At 39.1% G+C, this 18,494-nt stretch overlaps 3 protein-coding genes across 3 annotated transcripts in view; 2 read left to right on the forward strand and 1 right to left on the reverse strand.

Annotated features, from left to right (window-relative positions):
* LOC146963273 (creatine kinase, testis isozyme-like) overlaps positions 1–18,494 on the forward strand; it is a 205,431-nt gene that overhangs the window by 111,833 nt on the left and 75,104 nt on the right. The gene's annotated exons all lie outside the window — the stretch shown is intronic.
* Positions 1,083–8,785, forward strand: vps29 (VPS29 retromer complex component). Its single transcript, XM_085767414.1, is given in 5 exon segments — positions 1,083–1,130; positions 1,132–1,344; positions 3,640–3,831; positions 6,440–6,675; positions 8,545–8,785. Coding segments are annotated over 5 exon segments (792 nt in total). The 5' UTR covers positions 1,083–1,097; the 3' UTR covers positions 8,663–8,785.
* LOC146963277 (uncharacterized) lies at positions 11,307–17,504 on the reverse strand. Its single transcript, XM_085767936.1, has 7 exons — positions 17,272–17,504; positions 17,141–17,169; positions 14,999–15,084; positions 14,689–14,815; positions 12,024–12,186; positions 11,797–11,870; positions 11,307–11,652 (listed from the first exon to the last, which is right to left on the reverse strand). The coding sequence occupies exons 1-7, from the start codon at positions 17,340–17,342 to the stop codon at positions 11,522–11,524; spliced, it is 681 nt and encodes a 226-aa protein (XP_085624062.1). The 5' UTR covers positions 17,343–17,504; the 3' UTR covers positions 11,307–11,521.

Raw genomic sequence — 18,494 nt, forward strand, 5'->3', positions numbered from 1 at the left:
CCACGTTGTGAGGTTTTGACCCTCGGGTTGTTTTCCTAGACTCGTTGTGGACGCGAAAGTAGCGACAAAGCGTTTTTTTTAGCACGTCAACACAGTTTAAATATGTTTTTTTTTTTAGTAGTGAAGCTCCATTCCCGAGATGGATCAGCGGTCACATGACAGCTGAGCAGTTTAGTCCCCAAAAATCAGCTCAACAAGCTGCAAGTTACTTTTTTTTAATTTGCACATTGGTCTCCCAGTTGTTATGTTTTTGTATCACCCATCTGTGTTTTCTGTTTTATCAATATCTCGACATTTTGTGCACTTTTTTTTTACCGAGCAGTTAGCCACCAGGGGCTAACAGGCTAACAGCTACTCTGTGCAGTAATAATGTTGATTATCTCTGAATGTTTAACAAAAAAAATGGACATTAGATAGTTTCTGAGTGAATGCATATAGATAAAATAAGTTAGATTGCATTAGGAGCGCAGCTGCACACTATTTATTCTCATTAGTCATTCATTCTCTGGTTAACATCTGAATTTCTATTCACAGACACTAGTTGTGGAGCAGAGCTGCAATTTGAAACCTTATTTTCACTATTAATTTATCTACCAATGACTTTCCATTAAAAGATTTGTAGTTTGGATCCCACACCTTCACGTATCTTTTTTTGTTTCACCTCAAACTCCAAAATATTCAGCAATGTAAACATGTAAAACAGAAAATTATGTCACAGGAGAAGATGGGAGCAGCACATTTTTGCCATTTTTAAATTTTTTTTATCTTTCTAATCAAATATTAAAATTGCTGCTGATTAATTTGTCTGCCAATTGACTAATCATTTCAGCTTTAACATGTACAAAACAACAATGTTTATGTCCAGTTTAAACTTGCAGCATTGGTTGACTGTCACTAAATACCAGTCCGCTCTGCAGTGGATTTGCTTCCCCACATGATTTTGCATTTGCTCAGTCACAGTGAGTCAGGTGACCAAGAAGAACAGAAATTATGTTTTTTTTTTTTTTTGCTTTATCATTACCACTAACCATCATCCACCATTAACAGTTAATTCAAACCACATTGTCGTTTGTTTAACTTTTCTTTATTGTTTTTGAATGATTAATATCTGTCTTTACTTAATCCATTCACTTTTTAATTTCTAATTTCAGTTTTTCCCTCTTGTCCCAACTCTTTCTTTCTTTCTTTTGTTTTTTTGTGTATGTTTTCCCCAATCTTTGATCATGCCTCGTGTCATTCTCTCCATGCACACCCTGCCTTCCTCCCTGTCTCACCCGCTCCCCTCCTCCTCCCTCCTCCCTCCCTCTTCCTTGCGTGTCTCCAATCAACCAGGCTGGTCACCGGGTAAGTGCCCTCTGCTCTGTGTTGGATCCTTTTAGTTTTTTTTTCTTCTGCTCGCTCTTCCGCCTGCTGCTACCAACACTAACATGGGATTTGGGATTTTTCACACAGCTGTGGAAGTTTCTTGCTGTTTCGGCTTCGTCTCACAGCACAAAACCAGCCGCTGTAGGTGCAGTGGTCTGGAGCCCGAGAGGCTGCGATGCTTCAGTTTGCACCTCTTCTCTCCCAAACTTTCTCATAACTCACTTAGCCAAGTAAACACAGATTTAAGACGAAAGGGAAGCTCCTATATTCGATTTTAATAACTTATTATGAGCTTATCATGACAGGTAGAGTTGGAGTTTTATTCTTCAAGATGTTGGTGAATTAAAATGATTGTTTTTCTTTATTTCAAATCATACCTGAATGAAGGTTTTCAGATGCAAATTTAAAAACAAAAGGCCAGAATTAGACCAGCACCTATTAGCATTTATTTTGCAACAAGAAACTGAATAAGTTTTACTATGAACTTATTATGAAAGGTAGAGTTTGGAGTTTTATTCTTCAAGTTGTTTGATGAATTAAAATGATTGTTTTTCCTGACTAGAGGTTTTCAGATGCTTAAAAAAAAGAAGACCAGAACTAGACCAACACCAATTTATTTAGTCACAAAAAACTGAATATTTAATTTAATTTAATTTAATTTCCTTTATTTGTTTAAGAGGGACAGTGTACATCAATGAACATTTTAAAAGAATAAAATGTAAATGCACCCAATTATAGCCAAAAGGCTAATTTCCGTTGGCAGTCCCCCTGCCTGATGGAGCATGGCAATAAAACATAAAACAAAGGTATATAAAAAGTTACATTAAGACACATTAAGACAGATATCACAGATCGCTACACAACAATACACCTTATCCCCCACCCCTCCGACCCACATGCACGTACGCACCTATAACACTTAACACATTACAGTTTTCAAATATACATTAACAGGTAACAGTACCACAGTAATATGTTTTACTAAAATGTTGTCGCTTAGTCCAAAGTGTTGACAGTGCATGTGTATGAAGTGACTCAAAAAAAAAAATTCCCATAATCGCTGGCGTTGACCTTTTGTCCCTCACTCACAGTTCCTGGTTTGTCTCTGTTTTGCACCAGAGTTTCAGCTAAATCTGATATTTGGTGAACGATGGGACTTAAAAATAAATAAATGTTGTTTTGTTTTTGTTCCTCACCAGAGTAGTATAATCACTACAACTACCACTAATATGTTTCTGTGAGTTTTACGGTTATTTCTGGGTTTTATATTCATGATGAGACCCTCAGGTTTGTTGTTGGTGTTTGTTTCTTTTTTTTTGACTCCTTGTATCCGTTTGTCCTGTATCTGTTATTGAGTGTCTGAAGTCCAACTGTCCATATTTGTCCACTAATTGTCAGTTAAATAAGAAAAAAAAGTTTGAATTCAGACAATCAATTGAGCTTTTTTTTACTTACAAACATCGCTTATTTACACGTTTGAGCTTTGTGAGTTGTTTCTCCACTGAACTGAATGAATCTGGAGAAAGTTGTTATGCGGGTGCAGTAACACAAAACTGGAAACTGTTTGGATTGTTTTGAAGAAGCTAAAATTACAAATTAATAAAAATAAAAAAAACTAACAGAGGAAAACAGCACTGCAAAAACTCAAAATCTTACCAAGAATATTTGTCTTATTTCCAGTCAAAACAAATCTCATTATACTTAAAATAAGACTCATCACATAAAAAGTAGCTTGTTTTTAGACACTTTTTTTTTTACTTCTTTCAAGCATATTTCCACTTAAAATAATCTGATAGTGGAGCAAGTTTTTCTTTCTTATTACAAGCACAAAAAAAAACTTGCTTTCACTGGCAGATTTTTCTACATATTTCAAGCGAAAATTTGTTTATAACAAGTGAAAATGATCTAAAAACAAGTTAATTTTTAGGTGATGAATCTTATTTTAAGTGTAAAGAGATTAGTTTTGACTAGAAATGAGACATTTTGACAAGAAATAAGACAAATATTCTTGGAAAGATTTTGAGTTTTTGCAGTGCTGTTTTCCTCTGTTAGTTTTTTTTATTTTTATTAATTTGTAATTTTAGCTTCTTCAAAACAATCAAAACAAAAAAAGTGTTTCTGGTGGAGTGTGTGAGCAGCGGCTCTGTCCTTGGCCCACTTCTTCTCTCAATGTCTGAACTCCCTCAACACTTCATCAGCTGGTAACTAACCTAAAAGTGTGTGTGTGTGTTTATCTGTCTGTGTGTGTGTGTGTGTGTGTGTGTGTGTGGTCAGTTGGTCCTGGTGTTAGGTGACCTGCACATCCCCCACCGGTGCAACACGCTGCCCGCCAAGTTCAAGAAGCTGCTGGTGCCGGGGAAGATCCAGCACATCCTCTGCACGGGAAACCTCTGCACCAAGGAGAGCTATGACTACCTGAAGACGCTCGCCGGGGACGTCCACATCGTCCGAGGAGACTTCGATGAGGTCTGTGTGTGTGTTTGTTTGTAGACAAGTTGACAAATATTATACATTAAAAAAAAAACACTGAGATCAGATTCTTAAAGGAGCTGTATATTAGAAATGTATGGCAAGTAATTTGAAATACTGATCTCACTGACAACAATAGTACAGCCAGAATATTATATTCACAATTGAAAATTTTAATTTGCAGCAACTCCCCTCTCCCCACCTGTTGCTGTCGTGGAGACAGGGTTTGTAGTCGTGTTGAGCAACTTGTTAGCAACCGCCTTTTTTACGACACGAAAATGCTTCAAAATTCACAAATGTATTTACTGACGTGTTTTATGTTGTAGAACAAAACCTTAAACTCGCTTAAACTTTTGTTAACCACAGACCTAATTTGAGGTATTTTACATAAAATCCCATTCAAAAAACATACTGACTTTTAGACGAGGGAACCGGAAGTGCTAAAAATGTTAACCGAGTTTACTGGCAGACTCTATAAACAGAGCCCAGAGTGTGAGCATATCGGCAGTGCAGGCATATCTTGGCACATCACGGCTTCTTTACATTGCTGGGGGGATGTTGTGCGAGACAACCAATTATGCGGGTCTTCGTCTCAATTTGCGTGACGCTTGAAAAGAGACAGAAATGCATGAAATCACATGCAAAGCAGGATATCTGGTCACCCTAGATGTTACTAACATTAAAGATCTAATGTGTAAAATGGGGGTAAAACCGTGACATCCAGCGTTCAGATTCTAGTTTGCAGCGCTCACTCACTCGCTACCATCGGCAAAGTGACGGTGGCCTCCGAGGGCAAAAAACCTTGTTTACCACGACTGGGACAACTGGGAGTGTTTCAGGAGCATGGAGCGATGAGGTGAAGATCTAAACCATGTTACCATATGTCTGCTGTTTCCTTCTCCTCCTTCTTCGTTGGTTTATTTATGAACGGGAAGCTCTTGAAACGTTCTCTCTTCAGGCCGCCGTACAAACATGGCGGTGCAAGATGGCGACATTCCCTAAAGCAAGACCCTTGCTATATGTTTATATAAAAGAAGAATTATAAGGCTGCGAAAACCAAACAAATTTTATTTTATAGCGATTATACACTATATACAAATATATTCATGGGTAGTACATTCAGATTTTGCCAATAGAACTTGACAACTATTACACACTGGACCTTTAAAAGACCTTGCTATGACTCGTTTTGACCAAAGCAGAAACAAAACCAGGATCAAGATGTGTTTAAAAGATGAAAGTTGAAAGTGAAGTAGCTGCACAGTGTTTTGAATTTGACTGCAGCAGCAACCGTTTTGGTCACAGTCTTACATCCAGCTCCTTTAGCGTTTCCTGAATCATGGGCTGCAGACAAAGAGGAAGTTCGTCCCTTTATATAACAATTAGTTAAATACAGAAGAGGCTCTCAGGAGAAAGCAGCGTGTAACACCAACACCGTGGCTGCAACATGAATATTTCAGTAGCAGACTGTACAACACGGTGCTGTTACTTTAGATTCAGTCGGTAGAAACAGACAAAGACTTGAAAGCCATAATAATTTATGCAGCTGAATATTTAATTGCAGCGAGGAAGGGACTAAAGACTAATTGCACGTGTGTAATGAATTTGTAATTACTCCCTCTTCGCAAATCGAGTCCTTGAATATATATGTATATATAGATCCCACAGCTGATTCACTGTCTCATGTTAAACCTGACGACCACAGAGGCTGCAGCTTAATGTTATTATTTATCTCAGTTAATGGATGATTCATTTTGTTGTTAAAGGGATAGTTCAACATTTTTTTTGCCCATTGCCATAATCCCTATAGTCATAGCAGTAGGTTCGTTACCTTTAATTGTCGGTGCAAGATATTTTTAGAACGGCGGAGCAGAGTCGCGAGAAGCTTTTTTCCAGACATTTTTCATGGTTACACAAGCATATTTTACTTTTGTAGAATGATTTTAATTATCTTGAAGTTATTGAATTACATCACATAAACCAAAGTGAGATAGTGACTGAGAAACATTTGTGGTTAAAAAAAAAAAGGAAAAAGATATCGATGCAGCTGCAGCTGCAGTCTTGATAAGAAATCCCGAGACTGAGACAAGACCTTGAAACAGACGGCTGTCGAGTCCCACAACATTAGACTTAACTGATCATTGCGTTTCCACTGTGCATACCACAGTTTTCAGTTGTAGGTCATTAAAGGGATAGTTCAACATTTTGTCACCATAATCCCTATAGTCATAGCAGTAGGTTCCTTTAATTATCGGTGCATGTTGTTTTGAGATTGGCGGGGCAGAGACGTGAGCTGCTCGGCTAACTCAATGGAGGCACACTGTACTTTTGCTTTTCCCTCATCAAACTCATCAAATACACAATCCAACAACTCCACAACGCTCTGGTGGACAAGTTGTGACCTGCACATTCACCACGCTATGAGATAATAACAGAACGTTACCAGACAGAGTTGTTTTAGAGGGAAATGCAGACACGGCTGCTGGGCGGAGTGATAGTTTGCAAGTAGAACTGAGTATTTGCGTGTCGTAATGTTACATAATTATACATGATTATTAGCAGGTCTGTTGTGAATAAACCCTCTCTCCTCTCTCCTTCCTCTCAGAACCTGAACTACCCGGAGCAGAAGGTGGTGACGGTCGGTCAGTTTAAGATCGGTCTGATCCACGGCCACCAGGTGATCCCCTGGGGCGACATGGCGAGCCTGGCGCTGCTGCAGAGACAGCTGGACGTCGACATCCTCATCTCCGGCCACACGCACAAGTTCGAGGCGTTCGAGAACGAAAACAAGTTCTACATCAACCCCGGCTCTGCCACGGGAGCCTACAGCGCACTGGAAAGGTGGGACGACCCGGAGAACAGCGATAAAAGCTCTGTTTGCTTCTTTTTTATTTTCTTTTTTTTTGATACTTAAAGGAATAGTTCACCAAAAAATGAAACTCAGTCATTATTGACTCACCCTCATGCTGATGAATACTCCGGAGTAGTTTTTTATTCCTCAAAGTGCATCTGGAGACCCGGGAGGCCGGTTCCTAGTCCAACCAAAACTTTCTATGAGAGTAATAGGGCCTGACACAAAAACATCCATGAATTAAATTTTTTGGTGAACTATTCCTTTAAATTTTTATAAGTTTCTATGACAAAAATAACAAAACCAGCAACAGCAACAGCACAGAACAATATAAATGAAACATCACAGCCAGGCACTTGAACAGTACGATATACAGTATAAGGATATTAGACATGGGTTTCCACACAGTACTAGTTATTTTGTACAGCTTGTATCATATGAAAAGCAAATAACATTTTTATATCCTTTCTAATAGAACTTAAGTGACGCAAAAAAAACAAAGTCAGGGGCAGAGAACATGAACGACCTTCCTCATTCATCAAAAAACATTGTCCATTTTTTCCATCTTGCGCAATACAAGTCTTTTTTATCAGTCTGAGTAGAAGGTCGAGTCTTTCCATCTCGTTAATGTCTTCTGTCTATGATTTCTTGCCAGCTGGTGACCGTCGGTGGACGTGTCCGTCCGTCTGTGACCGTTTACGAGTGATTGCTTTTTCTTTTTGTTTTTTGCTGCTACGCCACGGTCAATATTTCCAGACGGTATCTGTCATTTCCTGTTGTCCCTAGCGATGAATCTCTGAGATAAAGGGGTCGTGAAGTTCAGAGGATAATTTTCATGATATTTTCCCCAAAATGGCCGTAACCTTGGGCAGCTCCAACAAATATGCTTGTTCTGGTGGTTCTTTTATCCCAGGATTTGACTGTAATGGCCGATCTCACACTCAAATATTCACTTGGTTTTGACAAGTTTTTAATTCAATTTTCAATAACCATTTAATTTAATTCATTAATTACGTGATAATAGCCAAGAAATAACAAGAAATTGCGTCATAATGTCTATAGCCTAGAGATAACGGATAATTTCATGGTAATGTCAAGAAATATCGCCAAGAAATAACGATTGATTACGTAAAAATAGCCCAGAAATATCGGTCAATTGCAAGAAGACTTGGTGGAGAAAAATTTTGGCCTTTCCCAAAAACTTCAAAGCACCTTTATGAAAAATATGACATTACTATGAAATTAACCGTTATTTCTAGGCTTTTTCTAGACATTACGACGCAATTACTTGTTATTTCTTGGCAATTTCTTGACATTACTACGCAATTAACAGCCTGTAAATTAAAGGGTTGCCTAATTTTCCTTTTGATTTTTGACTTGATCAACAGTTTAAAACATAGAATATTCAATCTACTATAATATTAAGAATGTTTATTATCAAAATCATGTATTATGATACTTCATTGTGGCTGTAAGACTGAACATCAGTAGGAAAAGGCCCCACCTGACACACCTGAAGTCCTAGCTCTTTAGTCTGGCGTTTAACTGAATTTTATTATTTTTAGACTTGTCGCACAATTGTTCTTAATGTTGTATAGATCTAAACTTTGATTTTATGTAGTATCTCCATTTTTATTCCTTTAAATTATTTATATATTGTATTTTATTCTATTCCATTTACTTATTTTATCTTATCTTATCCTATTTTGGGGTGTATGAATGTGTGTGTGTATGTATATTTGTGCAAATGTCTCTCTGTTTTTATTATTTTTGTATCATGTAAAGCTGCTTCCTGTACAAATAAAGTTTGATTGATTGATTGACACCTGTCCTCTCTCTCTCTCTTTCTCTCCTTACAGCAACATCATCCCCTCTTTTGTATTAATGGACATCCAGGCGTCCACGGTGGTGACGTACGTTTACCAGCTGATCGGAGACGACGTGAAAGTTGAGAGGATCGAGTACAAGAAATCTTAAGGGACGTAAGGGCGAAGAGGAAGAAGAAGAGGAGGATGAAGAGGAAGAGGAGGAGGAGGAGGAGGAGGAGAGTTGGGTTAACGTGGCTCAGTTTATCATTTCATTCCTTTCCACCAGCGTCTCCGTCAGTCCTCTCTCCCACAGTCACCTCATTGTTAATCCTGTAACAAACTGCTGAGTAACGTAACTCTAAACGACGACCTGTGTATTATATTGTTTATATGTCATCAGCGTTTTTGGTTAAAAACTGTAGAGAACGCAAAAAAACGTCTCATGTGTTTGTTATCAAAAAATAATTATTTGGTGCCATTTTCTGTTTGTCTTCTTTTTTTTTATTTTACTTTTCACCTCCATCATGACCTGCACATGTAATCAACATGACTTTAGCTTCTTTTAGTCAAAACCTGATTCAGTTTTTCCCACAATAAAGATAATTTCACTCCATCTCTTCGTTTTGTCTTCACTTATAACCACAACAACAAAAACACACAAGGTTATTATATTGTAAACACTTATAATATTACACAACCAGGGATTTACAGTGTTTTGTTGTGTGTATTATAACCGATCACTCCTTACCACAGTGGAAGAAAACAACTGTTAGAGAAATACTAATACAAGAAGAAGATCATTTGCTTAATAATAAATATTACACACATTATGTTAATTAAAATATTAAATACGTTTTCTAAACTTCTTTACAGTGCATGAATACAGAGAAACGAAACTGCAGTTTGTATAAAAGGCTGAAATAAGAGCTGGTATTTGATCTGATTAATGACATCATCTTAAAGGTACATTACACAAACAAAGCTGCAGAGTTGTGGTGAGACGATGACGGGGGTTTTATTAGTAAAGTCTCCAGAGACTCAGGTCATCGACTTCCTGAAATCCAGACAGATTTGAGGCAGGAAGTTGAAACTAAAAGAAAGAAAATCTTCAAATGATGAAAATATTAGTTCATTAAATAGCACATTGATGTAGTTTATATTTAGTGTAATACGATTTTTATAATAATAAACTTTATTTATAGAGCTGAGCACTTATCAAACAGACATACAAAGTGCTTAAAATAGAAGGTTAGGATAAGTGTTCAAACCAAGTAGTTGATATTAAAGGCAAAGAAACATGCAGCTCAGCTAGAATCAGGAAATACTTTACAAAAAAAAGATTTTTAAAAAAATGAGATTTAAAAGAAGACACTGACTCAGACAGCCGTATTTCTTCAGGCAGGTCATCCCAGAGCTTTTTGGGGCTCAAACAGTGAAAACTTTGTACATTGAGGTTCGTACGAGGTTAAAAGGTCTGAAATATGATCTGGCACCCGGCCATGAAGAGAAGTAGTAGAATAATTAATTCATGTCTTAAAATCAATGCTAAAACAAACATTGAACCAATGTAGAGACACTAAAAGAGGAGCTTTTTGATTAAAACAGGAAAATATAGTTTCATCTCATTATTTATATAAGTAAAGGCAGGAATCAGAGTCTCTCAAAAAAAGAAAGAAACATTTTTCTATTTTCATGAAGCTAAAATCAGCCTCAGTAAAAACAATCTGTTTCTATTTGATGTGGAAGCTGCTAGTTTATGTGGTCAACTTGTGGCAAAAAGAAAAGTTCATGTGACATTTTTTCCAAGTTGAAGCGGTGACAAGATTCCTACAAACAATGAACACGTGATTTCCTGGAAATTAAACCTTCAAAGTTTTTTTCTTCTCTCTCTCGGACACTGGAGGGCGCTAAACTCAAACTGACATCTACACCCTGTAAAGTAACTCCATCCTGTTGATCTCTATCTTCACGACACCTTCACACAGGCTGAACTTCATTATAATGTTTTTAATTTATAAGTTTTTAATGACATTTATTGATGGATCATCAGCAATCAGCCTGACAAACCAAAAATAAATATACACACAAATGATAATAGCCTATATTGATTACATATATACAAAGATGATGATGATCTTGACTACGTGAGACTAAGTAAAACAGGAAGGGAAATATAAAATCCTAAAATCAAAAGACTTAATATTTTTTTAAATGTCACATATAACGCAACTGAATAAAGTTATGACAAATATACATTTAAAGATATCAGTGGAAACCAGTAAAGATGATGCAGCCTCACATTATTCATTAAAGCAGAAGTAAGTGATATATTTGTGTTAATATAAGTCTTAAATAGTTATATCTTCCGACAGCAATCACTTACATAGAGTGTTTGGACTGAAACACGGGTCTGTCAGTCCCTCTGCTCTGCTCTGAGCCGAAGAGAAAACATTTATCGTATCCTACAGTTTTTATCCAATGAGGAGAGAGAACGGCATGCAGGGCTGTGTGTGCAGCCAAGGGAGGCCGTGAATGTGGCGACGTAGGGACGAGGACTGTTATGGTGCGTTCAAGGAAACTCGTATTTTTCCGACCGTGAAGTGGTACCAGTTCGATCTGGTACGAGTTCACCGGTCGGAAGTTACGAGTGGCCGTTATAGTGACTTTCACCGGTAAAACAGGTCGGAAAAACACGAGTGGGTTGCCTGGAACGTTACAAAGTCGTAAGTTGTGACTTGAAGCTGTAATTTACGATTTCAAAAGCCGGCCTGGAACGCAGCATTAGCGAAAACGACCGGACCACTTACTTCTGCTTTAAATGCATGAACTGTGTATGACCATAAATCATTAAATATTCAAGAATGTACTTAAATTATCAGTAAAACTGAATCTGAAACTGAATAAACAAATGAATGGACATAAGTTCAAACAAATATGTACATTTAAAACTCTATATATGAATTTAACATGACATCAGAGATCGTCCAGGCAGCTTTTATAAACATGACATTAAAAAAAAACATTGTTGTCATCGGTCAGTGAAGGCATCGTCATCCCATTCTCCCATGAAGAGTGAACTCAGACAGTCGTTCAGGGAGTCGACCACTCCTTCATCCTCCTCCTCCTCCTCCTCCTCTTCCAGCAGACTGATCCTGGATCCTGGTAAAAAGCAACAAACCAAGACAACTTTAATTCTATTTAGACAAGTTCTTAACAAATGGTACGATAAAAATAATGTTTAAAGGTTTAATCAAACAGATTTCACAGAGGTTTGTCTGCAGGACGACGAGCTTCTTCACTTACTTCTTGGACTTTTCCTCCTCAGTTTGGGTGAAGTCGTGCGTTTCTTCGTCTTCCCCTGTTTAGAAGCTGATGAGCTGGAAGATTTACATCATAATTATACATAATACACATATGAATGTATAATTATGATGCCAATTGATTTAATATAGTTTAATATACATTGCATTATACCATAACATCCATTATGTTATATCTATAACCAGCTCATTTCATAGCTTGTGTCCCACCTGGCTTGTCTGTTTGATTTCCCATGAGGCTTTGCAGCCGTATTCGTCTTCCCCTTGTGTTTTGCTTTGGAGGAAACGTGTGATTTGTGTGTTTTCGATGGAGGTTTTTCTCCCTTGCTCTCAGGTGAAGTCACAACAAGGTCGTCTCGGTCACAGTCGTATCCTTCAACCAGAGCCAAAACACACACAACAGTGTTAAAACTGTGTTAAAAGCTCACAGAAATAGCAGCAGAACAATGTCTGGTCAAGGTCGGTGACAGCCAATCGGAAGAGGGGAGGTGGCTCTGAGCCTCTCTTCTTATTGGTTGGCTTGTTTTCTGAGTGGTCCAATAAAAAAAATAGAGCAGATTTCAGAATAAAACACTCAGAGAAACCAAATCCTGCAAGTGTAGGTAGATGTGGCTTTGGGTGACTGCTTTGTTGTGACATCACAAAAGTGACAGGAAGCTTTAACACAAACATCTACCTTTATTTTTGTTACGGCCGGAAGGGGTTCGGCCTTGTCTGTGTCTTTCTCTCCCCCTCGTTCTCCCACAGCTCCACCCAGTCCACTGAGCTAAATACCCTGCAGCTGACACCAGAGGGCGGGGGCAGTGCTGGGGACTGCTGGGCTTGCCTGCCTCCCATCATGGCTTTCTGTTTTAGTTTGTCTACTTGTTTGTATCTGTATATTTTTGTATTAAATCTCTTTTAGTTAAGTTAGTGCCTTTGTCTTTGTATTTTGGGTCATTGTTGGGTCCCTTGTTATGCCCCTCTGGGCCAACAAAGTACTGGGGGCGTAACAATTGGGGGGCTCGTCCGGGATCTGAACAACCATGAGGTGAAGTGAAGGTTTGTAGCTGTTGTGTGAGGTAGTAGTCTAGTCTTCTTTTCAAGATGGTTTGTGATTTAATTGCCTGTCTGTGTTTGCTTGAGAGTTCCCTGTAAGGTAGTCGTCGGGCAGAGAGAGACTCTTGCCACTTTGTTGTTTTGCCTTTCTTATTTTTGGTGGTGAAACCTGGGTGTGGGTACGTTTTCTGTGTGGCAGTGGGCCTTGCCTTGGTCCATTGTTCACTTGCAGAGTTCAACGTTTAAAGAAGCCTCCCGGGAAGCCACTGAAGACTAGATAGTTAACCACATTACAGGGTGCCTCTCCACAACGTCACTCTTTAGCAGAGTTGCACAGCAGTGTAATCACAATCTCTTGTGGGTTGACTCTACTTCTACTTCTAGTTTCGTCTGGATTCTGTGTAAAATAGTAACAGTAACTTTTGGGATGTGACTTTGTGTGGTACCTGCACAGTGCGTTCGTTGGGTCGTTCGGTTGCAGCTTAGGTGTAAGTTGGCAACATTTTGTGTAGCAGTGGCTACTGTGTGACCTCTTTTGTGTTGTGCTGTTGCAGTCCACTTTTTGGTTGAGTCACTTGTGTATGTTACTGTTTACTTAGTTGTGGCTTCGTTGGACCTCGCGTGCGTCTCTCCATAGATCAGTGGATCTTTGTGTGATGGAGTTGACTTGGTGAATTATAAGGTCTGTGTCTGTTGGTTAATGGCAGACTGCTTGGTGGCCATTTTGTGTCGTGGCAGTTCAATTTGTTCGGGTCTTTGTGTGTTGATAGACAGCAACTTGAGTGACCCTTTAGGTTGTGGCTGTGCTCGATTTTGTGTTTGGTCACCTGCAGTGTTTAGTAAGTTTACCTTCGTTTCGTAGTTTCCCTCATGGTGGTAGCCATTTAGTTATCTGGTGGGAGTGGCACCCACTTGTGTGGCTACTGTTTGGCTGCTCACTCTTTACATCGAGTGGCAGTGTGTTGGTTGGCCTTTTTGTATTTTGATCTTGTTGGATCCACTTTGACCTTTTTGTTGTCCTGACCGCAGTCCCAGGGTTTATTTTTGATAAATGTGTTTATTGGTGTTGAGGCCAGGTTCAGTCATCCTTTTTTTTATAGATAAAAAAAATATTAGATTTAGATATTGCAATGAATAAATAGTATGGTGTTTTGATGTAACATGATCATTTATTCATTGTCTTAAGGGAGGGGGTGTTACGGCCGGAAGGGGTTCGGCCTTGTCTGTGTCTTTCTCTCCCCCTCGTTCTCCCACAGCTCCACCCAGTCCACTGAGCTAAATACCCTGCAGCTGACACCAGAGGGCGGGGGCAGTGCTGGGGACTGCTGGGCTTGCCTGCCTCCCATCATGGCTTTCTGTTTTAGTTTGTCTACTTGTTTGTATCTGTATATTTTTGTATTAAATCTCTTTTAGTTAAGTTAGTGCCTTTGTCTTTGTATTTTGGGTCATTGTTGGGTCCCTTGTTATGCCCCTCTGGGCCAACAAAGTACTGGGGGCGTAACAATTTTGAAGCAGCTTTAACACAAACATCTACCTTTATTTTGAAGGAGCTTTAACACAAACATCTACCTTTATTTTGAAGGAGCTTTAATACAAACATCTACCTTTATTTTGAAGGAGCTTTCATACAAACATCTACCTTTATTTTGAAGGAACTTTAATACAAACATCTACCTTTATTTTAAAGGAGCTTTCATACAAACATCTACCTTTATTTTGAAGGAACTTTAATACAAAAATCTACCTTTATTTTGAAGGAGCTTTAATGCAAACATCTACCTTTATTCTGAAGGAGCTTTAATAGAAATACAACCCTTCTTGAATGAACCTGTCTCACCTGCTCGTATGCGTCTGTGCAGCACGTTCATGTAGTGTTGCGTGATGACGTTGCGTACGTGTGCGGTGCTGCAGGAGGCGGCGACGGTGTACAGATACTCCCTCTGACCTGGGGTCAGTGTCGCGTGCTGAGGGACAAACACAGCTCAGGTTTCACTGCTGAAATCCACACTCAGACACACATACACACACTTGTCCACCATTATGTTGTATCCTTTCACTCGTGTCAATCATAGGTTCATACAGGAGGCGAGTTACACTTCAAAGACGAGGTCAAAGGTAAATAAACCTGTTGATTTTGTTGGTGTTACCTTCAGGAACGGAGCTTCAGTCATGGTTTTAGGGATTTCTATCACCGTCACATGTTGGCCTCCTGCTGTTGAAGATCTGTTGACGTCTTTTAATGCAGAGAAAGAGTTTATGTTACACTATGTTTAGAGAAAAGCATGTTGGTGTAAGCAGGTCAACTATACAATATGAGAGAAGAACAACTATATAAGCTACAAACTATGCAACAGCTGATTCTCTACATTTTCTTTTTTTGTAAGATTTCGGTTGAAGATTGCCCAGATTTGTTCTCAATGACTGATGAATGTATACTTACTTATTTATTTGTAAAAAAGGTGTTCCCGCTGGCGAAATTTATTTTGGAGTCTTTTAAGCAGCGCAGAGATGTGTTGTATGTCTGAAGTCTTTCAGTCCCGGCAATTGTTTTGTTTTTGTTTTCTTTTTGCTCTGTGTGCGTATGTATGAATGGATGTGGGCATGCATGCATGCATGCATGCGTGTGTGTGTGTATGTGTGCGTATGTGCGGACATGTATTGTATAAAAACATGTGGATGTGTGGGCATGCATGCATGCGTGCGAGCATGCATGCATGCATGCGTGTGTGTATGTGTGCGCATGTGTGGGTATGTACTGTACTGAAGAAAAATATGTAGTACACGAGCATGTATTCCTTGTTCTCTTGTGTTCTGTATTTTGTTTTGTTTTTAGTGTGTCTTATAAGCCCATGAGGGCTGGGCACCTATGGTGCATGACACCGAGTTTAAATTAAAAAAACTACTACTACTACTACTCTACAATCACTAAAAATGATGTCATTCTTCTTTTTACCGAGAAATATATTATGTCATTTTTTATTTTGTGTGCCCAAGAAAAAATTCCAATTAATGTATCAGTTCCTCTTCTTTTTTTTTCCTTCTCATGCTACTTCTTCTTCATTAACTGCATTGCAACTCCTAATTTCCCCTTTTCCTGGTGAAGCAATCAGTGGCGTGCACAGACTTTTTGAAGGGCAGGGGTGAAAAGGAAAAAAAAAGGGCACATATAGAAGAGGGCACTTTAGCACAAGTTGTGGCTCCTAGAGGGCACTTTAGGACGAGTTTTTCAACAATAGGGCCACGAGCCCCCCCACCCCCCGTGCACGCCACTGGAACCAATATACCAGTAAAGCAAACAAACAACAAAGCGACTTCCTTAGTGATGAGCTGCCTCCATTAGAAGACGTGTTGCATTTTAATTTCACACCCAAAGGAGCTGAAAACATAATTTTGATATTTTAGAGTTCATGTAACCCTAACTCTCTAAAGGCCCATAATGTTAAAAAGTGTTTAACTAGTGATAAAAGGGGATAAAAACAGGGGATAAAAACATAAATATAAAAGTTATTTTCCGGTCTAAAACGTCACCTTTGACTGGTGCACTGCAAAAACTAGAATATTTGTCTTATTTCTAGTCAAAACAAATCTCATTATACTTAAAATAAGACTCATCACATAAAAAGTAGCTTGTTTTTAGACACTTTTTCCTTCTTTCAAGCATATTTTCACTTAAAATAATCTGATAGTGGAGCAACTTTCACTGGCAGATTTTGTGAAAATTTGTTTGAAACAAGTGAAAATGATCTAAAAACAAGTTAATTTTTTAGGTGATGAGTCTTATTTTAAGTGGAAAGAGATTAGTTTTGACTAGAAATGAGACATTTTGACAAGAAATAAGACAAATATTCCTGGAAAGAGAGTTTTTGCAGTGTGAAATGTGTTGTTTTGTTAAACCAGCTCTCTCTCTCTAATTAAGACGAGCACGTGTAAACTTTCCTCCTGTGACTCGTCAGGTGTGACTCAGGTTCAGGTTAAGGTGTATTTGGTTTCCTCGTCTCTTTTCCACCAGCGTGTGTCCTCATTAAACCAAACCTGCTGCTGCTCAGCTTTCACAGCAGCTCGGACACGGACACTGGGCTTGTTGTGTTCATTATTAAGCACAGGAAATAGTGTGATAGTGTGCGTGCATCTGAAATCTGAGCCGGAGTAAAGACAGTGAAGTATGCACAGATACACAGGAAACAATGACTATACTGTTTCTTATTATTATTCAGCACATTGTGGGTTTTTATTGTACAGCATCTGCTTTCAGTTTTAATATTAGTGCTGAATAAAAGACTGTTACTTACCCAACGATGACTCATCCATCCAAACTCTCCTGCAACAGAGAAACAAACATTAAAGTTAGTTAACCTCATTAAGCTCACAGGTTAAAACAGATAATGAGAGGAGAATAGTTTTATAAACATACAGTATTTACCTCGGTGGAGCTTTGTGTCCATGCAGCCGCTCCATCGTCCGACTCTCTGCAAATGTCACCTGTTTCTTCATGACGAAGAAGACGCAACAAGAAGTCAGAGATCCTTCGTTCAGACGAGTGCGTCCGTCCACTCCGAGTCGGTCCAGATAATTGAAGCGAAGAGGTCGTCTGATCTCACTCACAACCTCAGAGGTCAGTGGGAGTGTCCATGAACGTCTCGTGAAGCTGCAGCTGGGTCACTGCAGGGAAACAAGAAACTTTAACAACACGAGTTCAACACTTTAATTAAGAGTTTTGCATGATCTTTGCATGATGTTATTTTAGTTTCTCCAGAGTTAAAGCAGAAGTAAGTGATATATTTGTGTTAAAGCAGATATCAGTGGAATGTTTTTGTTAATATAAGTCCTAAATAGTCCTATTTTCCGTCAGCAATCACTTACATGAAGTATTTCAGCCTAAACACGAGTCTCTCCGTCACTCTGCTCTGCTGTAACCCGAGGAGAAAATTTTCCTTGTGGGATACAAGTGTTATCCAATGAGGAGAGAGAACGGCATGAAGGGCTGTGTGTGCAGCCAAGGGATGCGCGTGAATGTGGTGACGTAGCACGAGGACCAATTGATGCCTGACAAGGGCGGGGGCTGCTAACTCATGGTGCGTTCAAGGAAACTCGTACTTTGTGTTTTTCCTTCCTGTGAAGTCATACCAGTTCGATCTGGTACGAGTTCACGGGTCGGAAGTTACGAGTGGCCGTTATAGGGAACTTTCACAGACAACAGGACGGTAAAAACACGAGCTACGGGTTACCTGGAACGCTACCAAGTCGTAGTTGTGACTTGAAGCTGTAACTTACGGTTTCAAAAGCCTGCCTTGAACACAGCATTAGCCGAAACGGCCGTGCCACTGATATCTGCTTTAATATAAGTCTTAAATAGTTATATCTTCCAACAGCAATCACTTACATAGAGTGTTTGGACCGAAACACGGGTCTGTCAGTCACTCTGCTCTGCTCTGAGCCGAGGAGAAAACATTTATCGTATCCTACAGTTTTTATCCAATGAGGAGAGAGAACGGCATGCAGGGCTGTGTGTGCAGCCAAGGAACGCCGTGAATGTGGCGACGTAGGGACGAGGACTGTTATGGTGCGTTCAAGGAAACTCGTATTTTTCCGACCGTGAAGTCGTACCAGTTCGATCTGGTACGAGTTCACCGGTCGGAAGTTACG

Source organism: Trachurus japonicus, chromosome 22 (genome assembly GCF_045865225.1).
Source record: "Trachurus japonicus isolate A0001 chromosome 22, Traja_1.0".
Classification (NCBI taxonomy): domain Eukaryota; kingdom Metazoa; phylum Chordata; class Actinopteri; order Carangiformes; family Carangidae; genus Trachurus; species Trachurus japonicus.

Excerpts from the sequence above, each read along its gene's own strand:
- LOC146963277 (XM_085767936.1), bottom strand. The coding sequence starts at position 17,342 with ATGAAGAAACAGGTGACATTTGCAGAGAGTCGGACGATGGAGCGGCTG. Across the intron at positions 14,816-14,998 it reads CTGAAGCTCCGTTCCTGAAG|CACGCGACACTGACCCCAGG; the intron begins GTAACACCAACA and ends TTTGTCCCTCAG. Across the intron at positions 11,653-11,796 it reads GAGGAGGAAAAGTCCAAGAA|GATCCAGGATCAGTCTGCTG; the intron begins GTAAGTGAAGAA and ends GCTTTTTACCAG.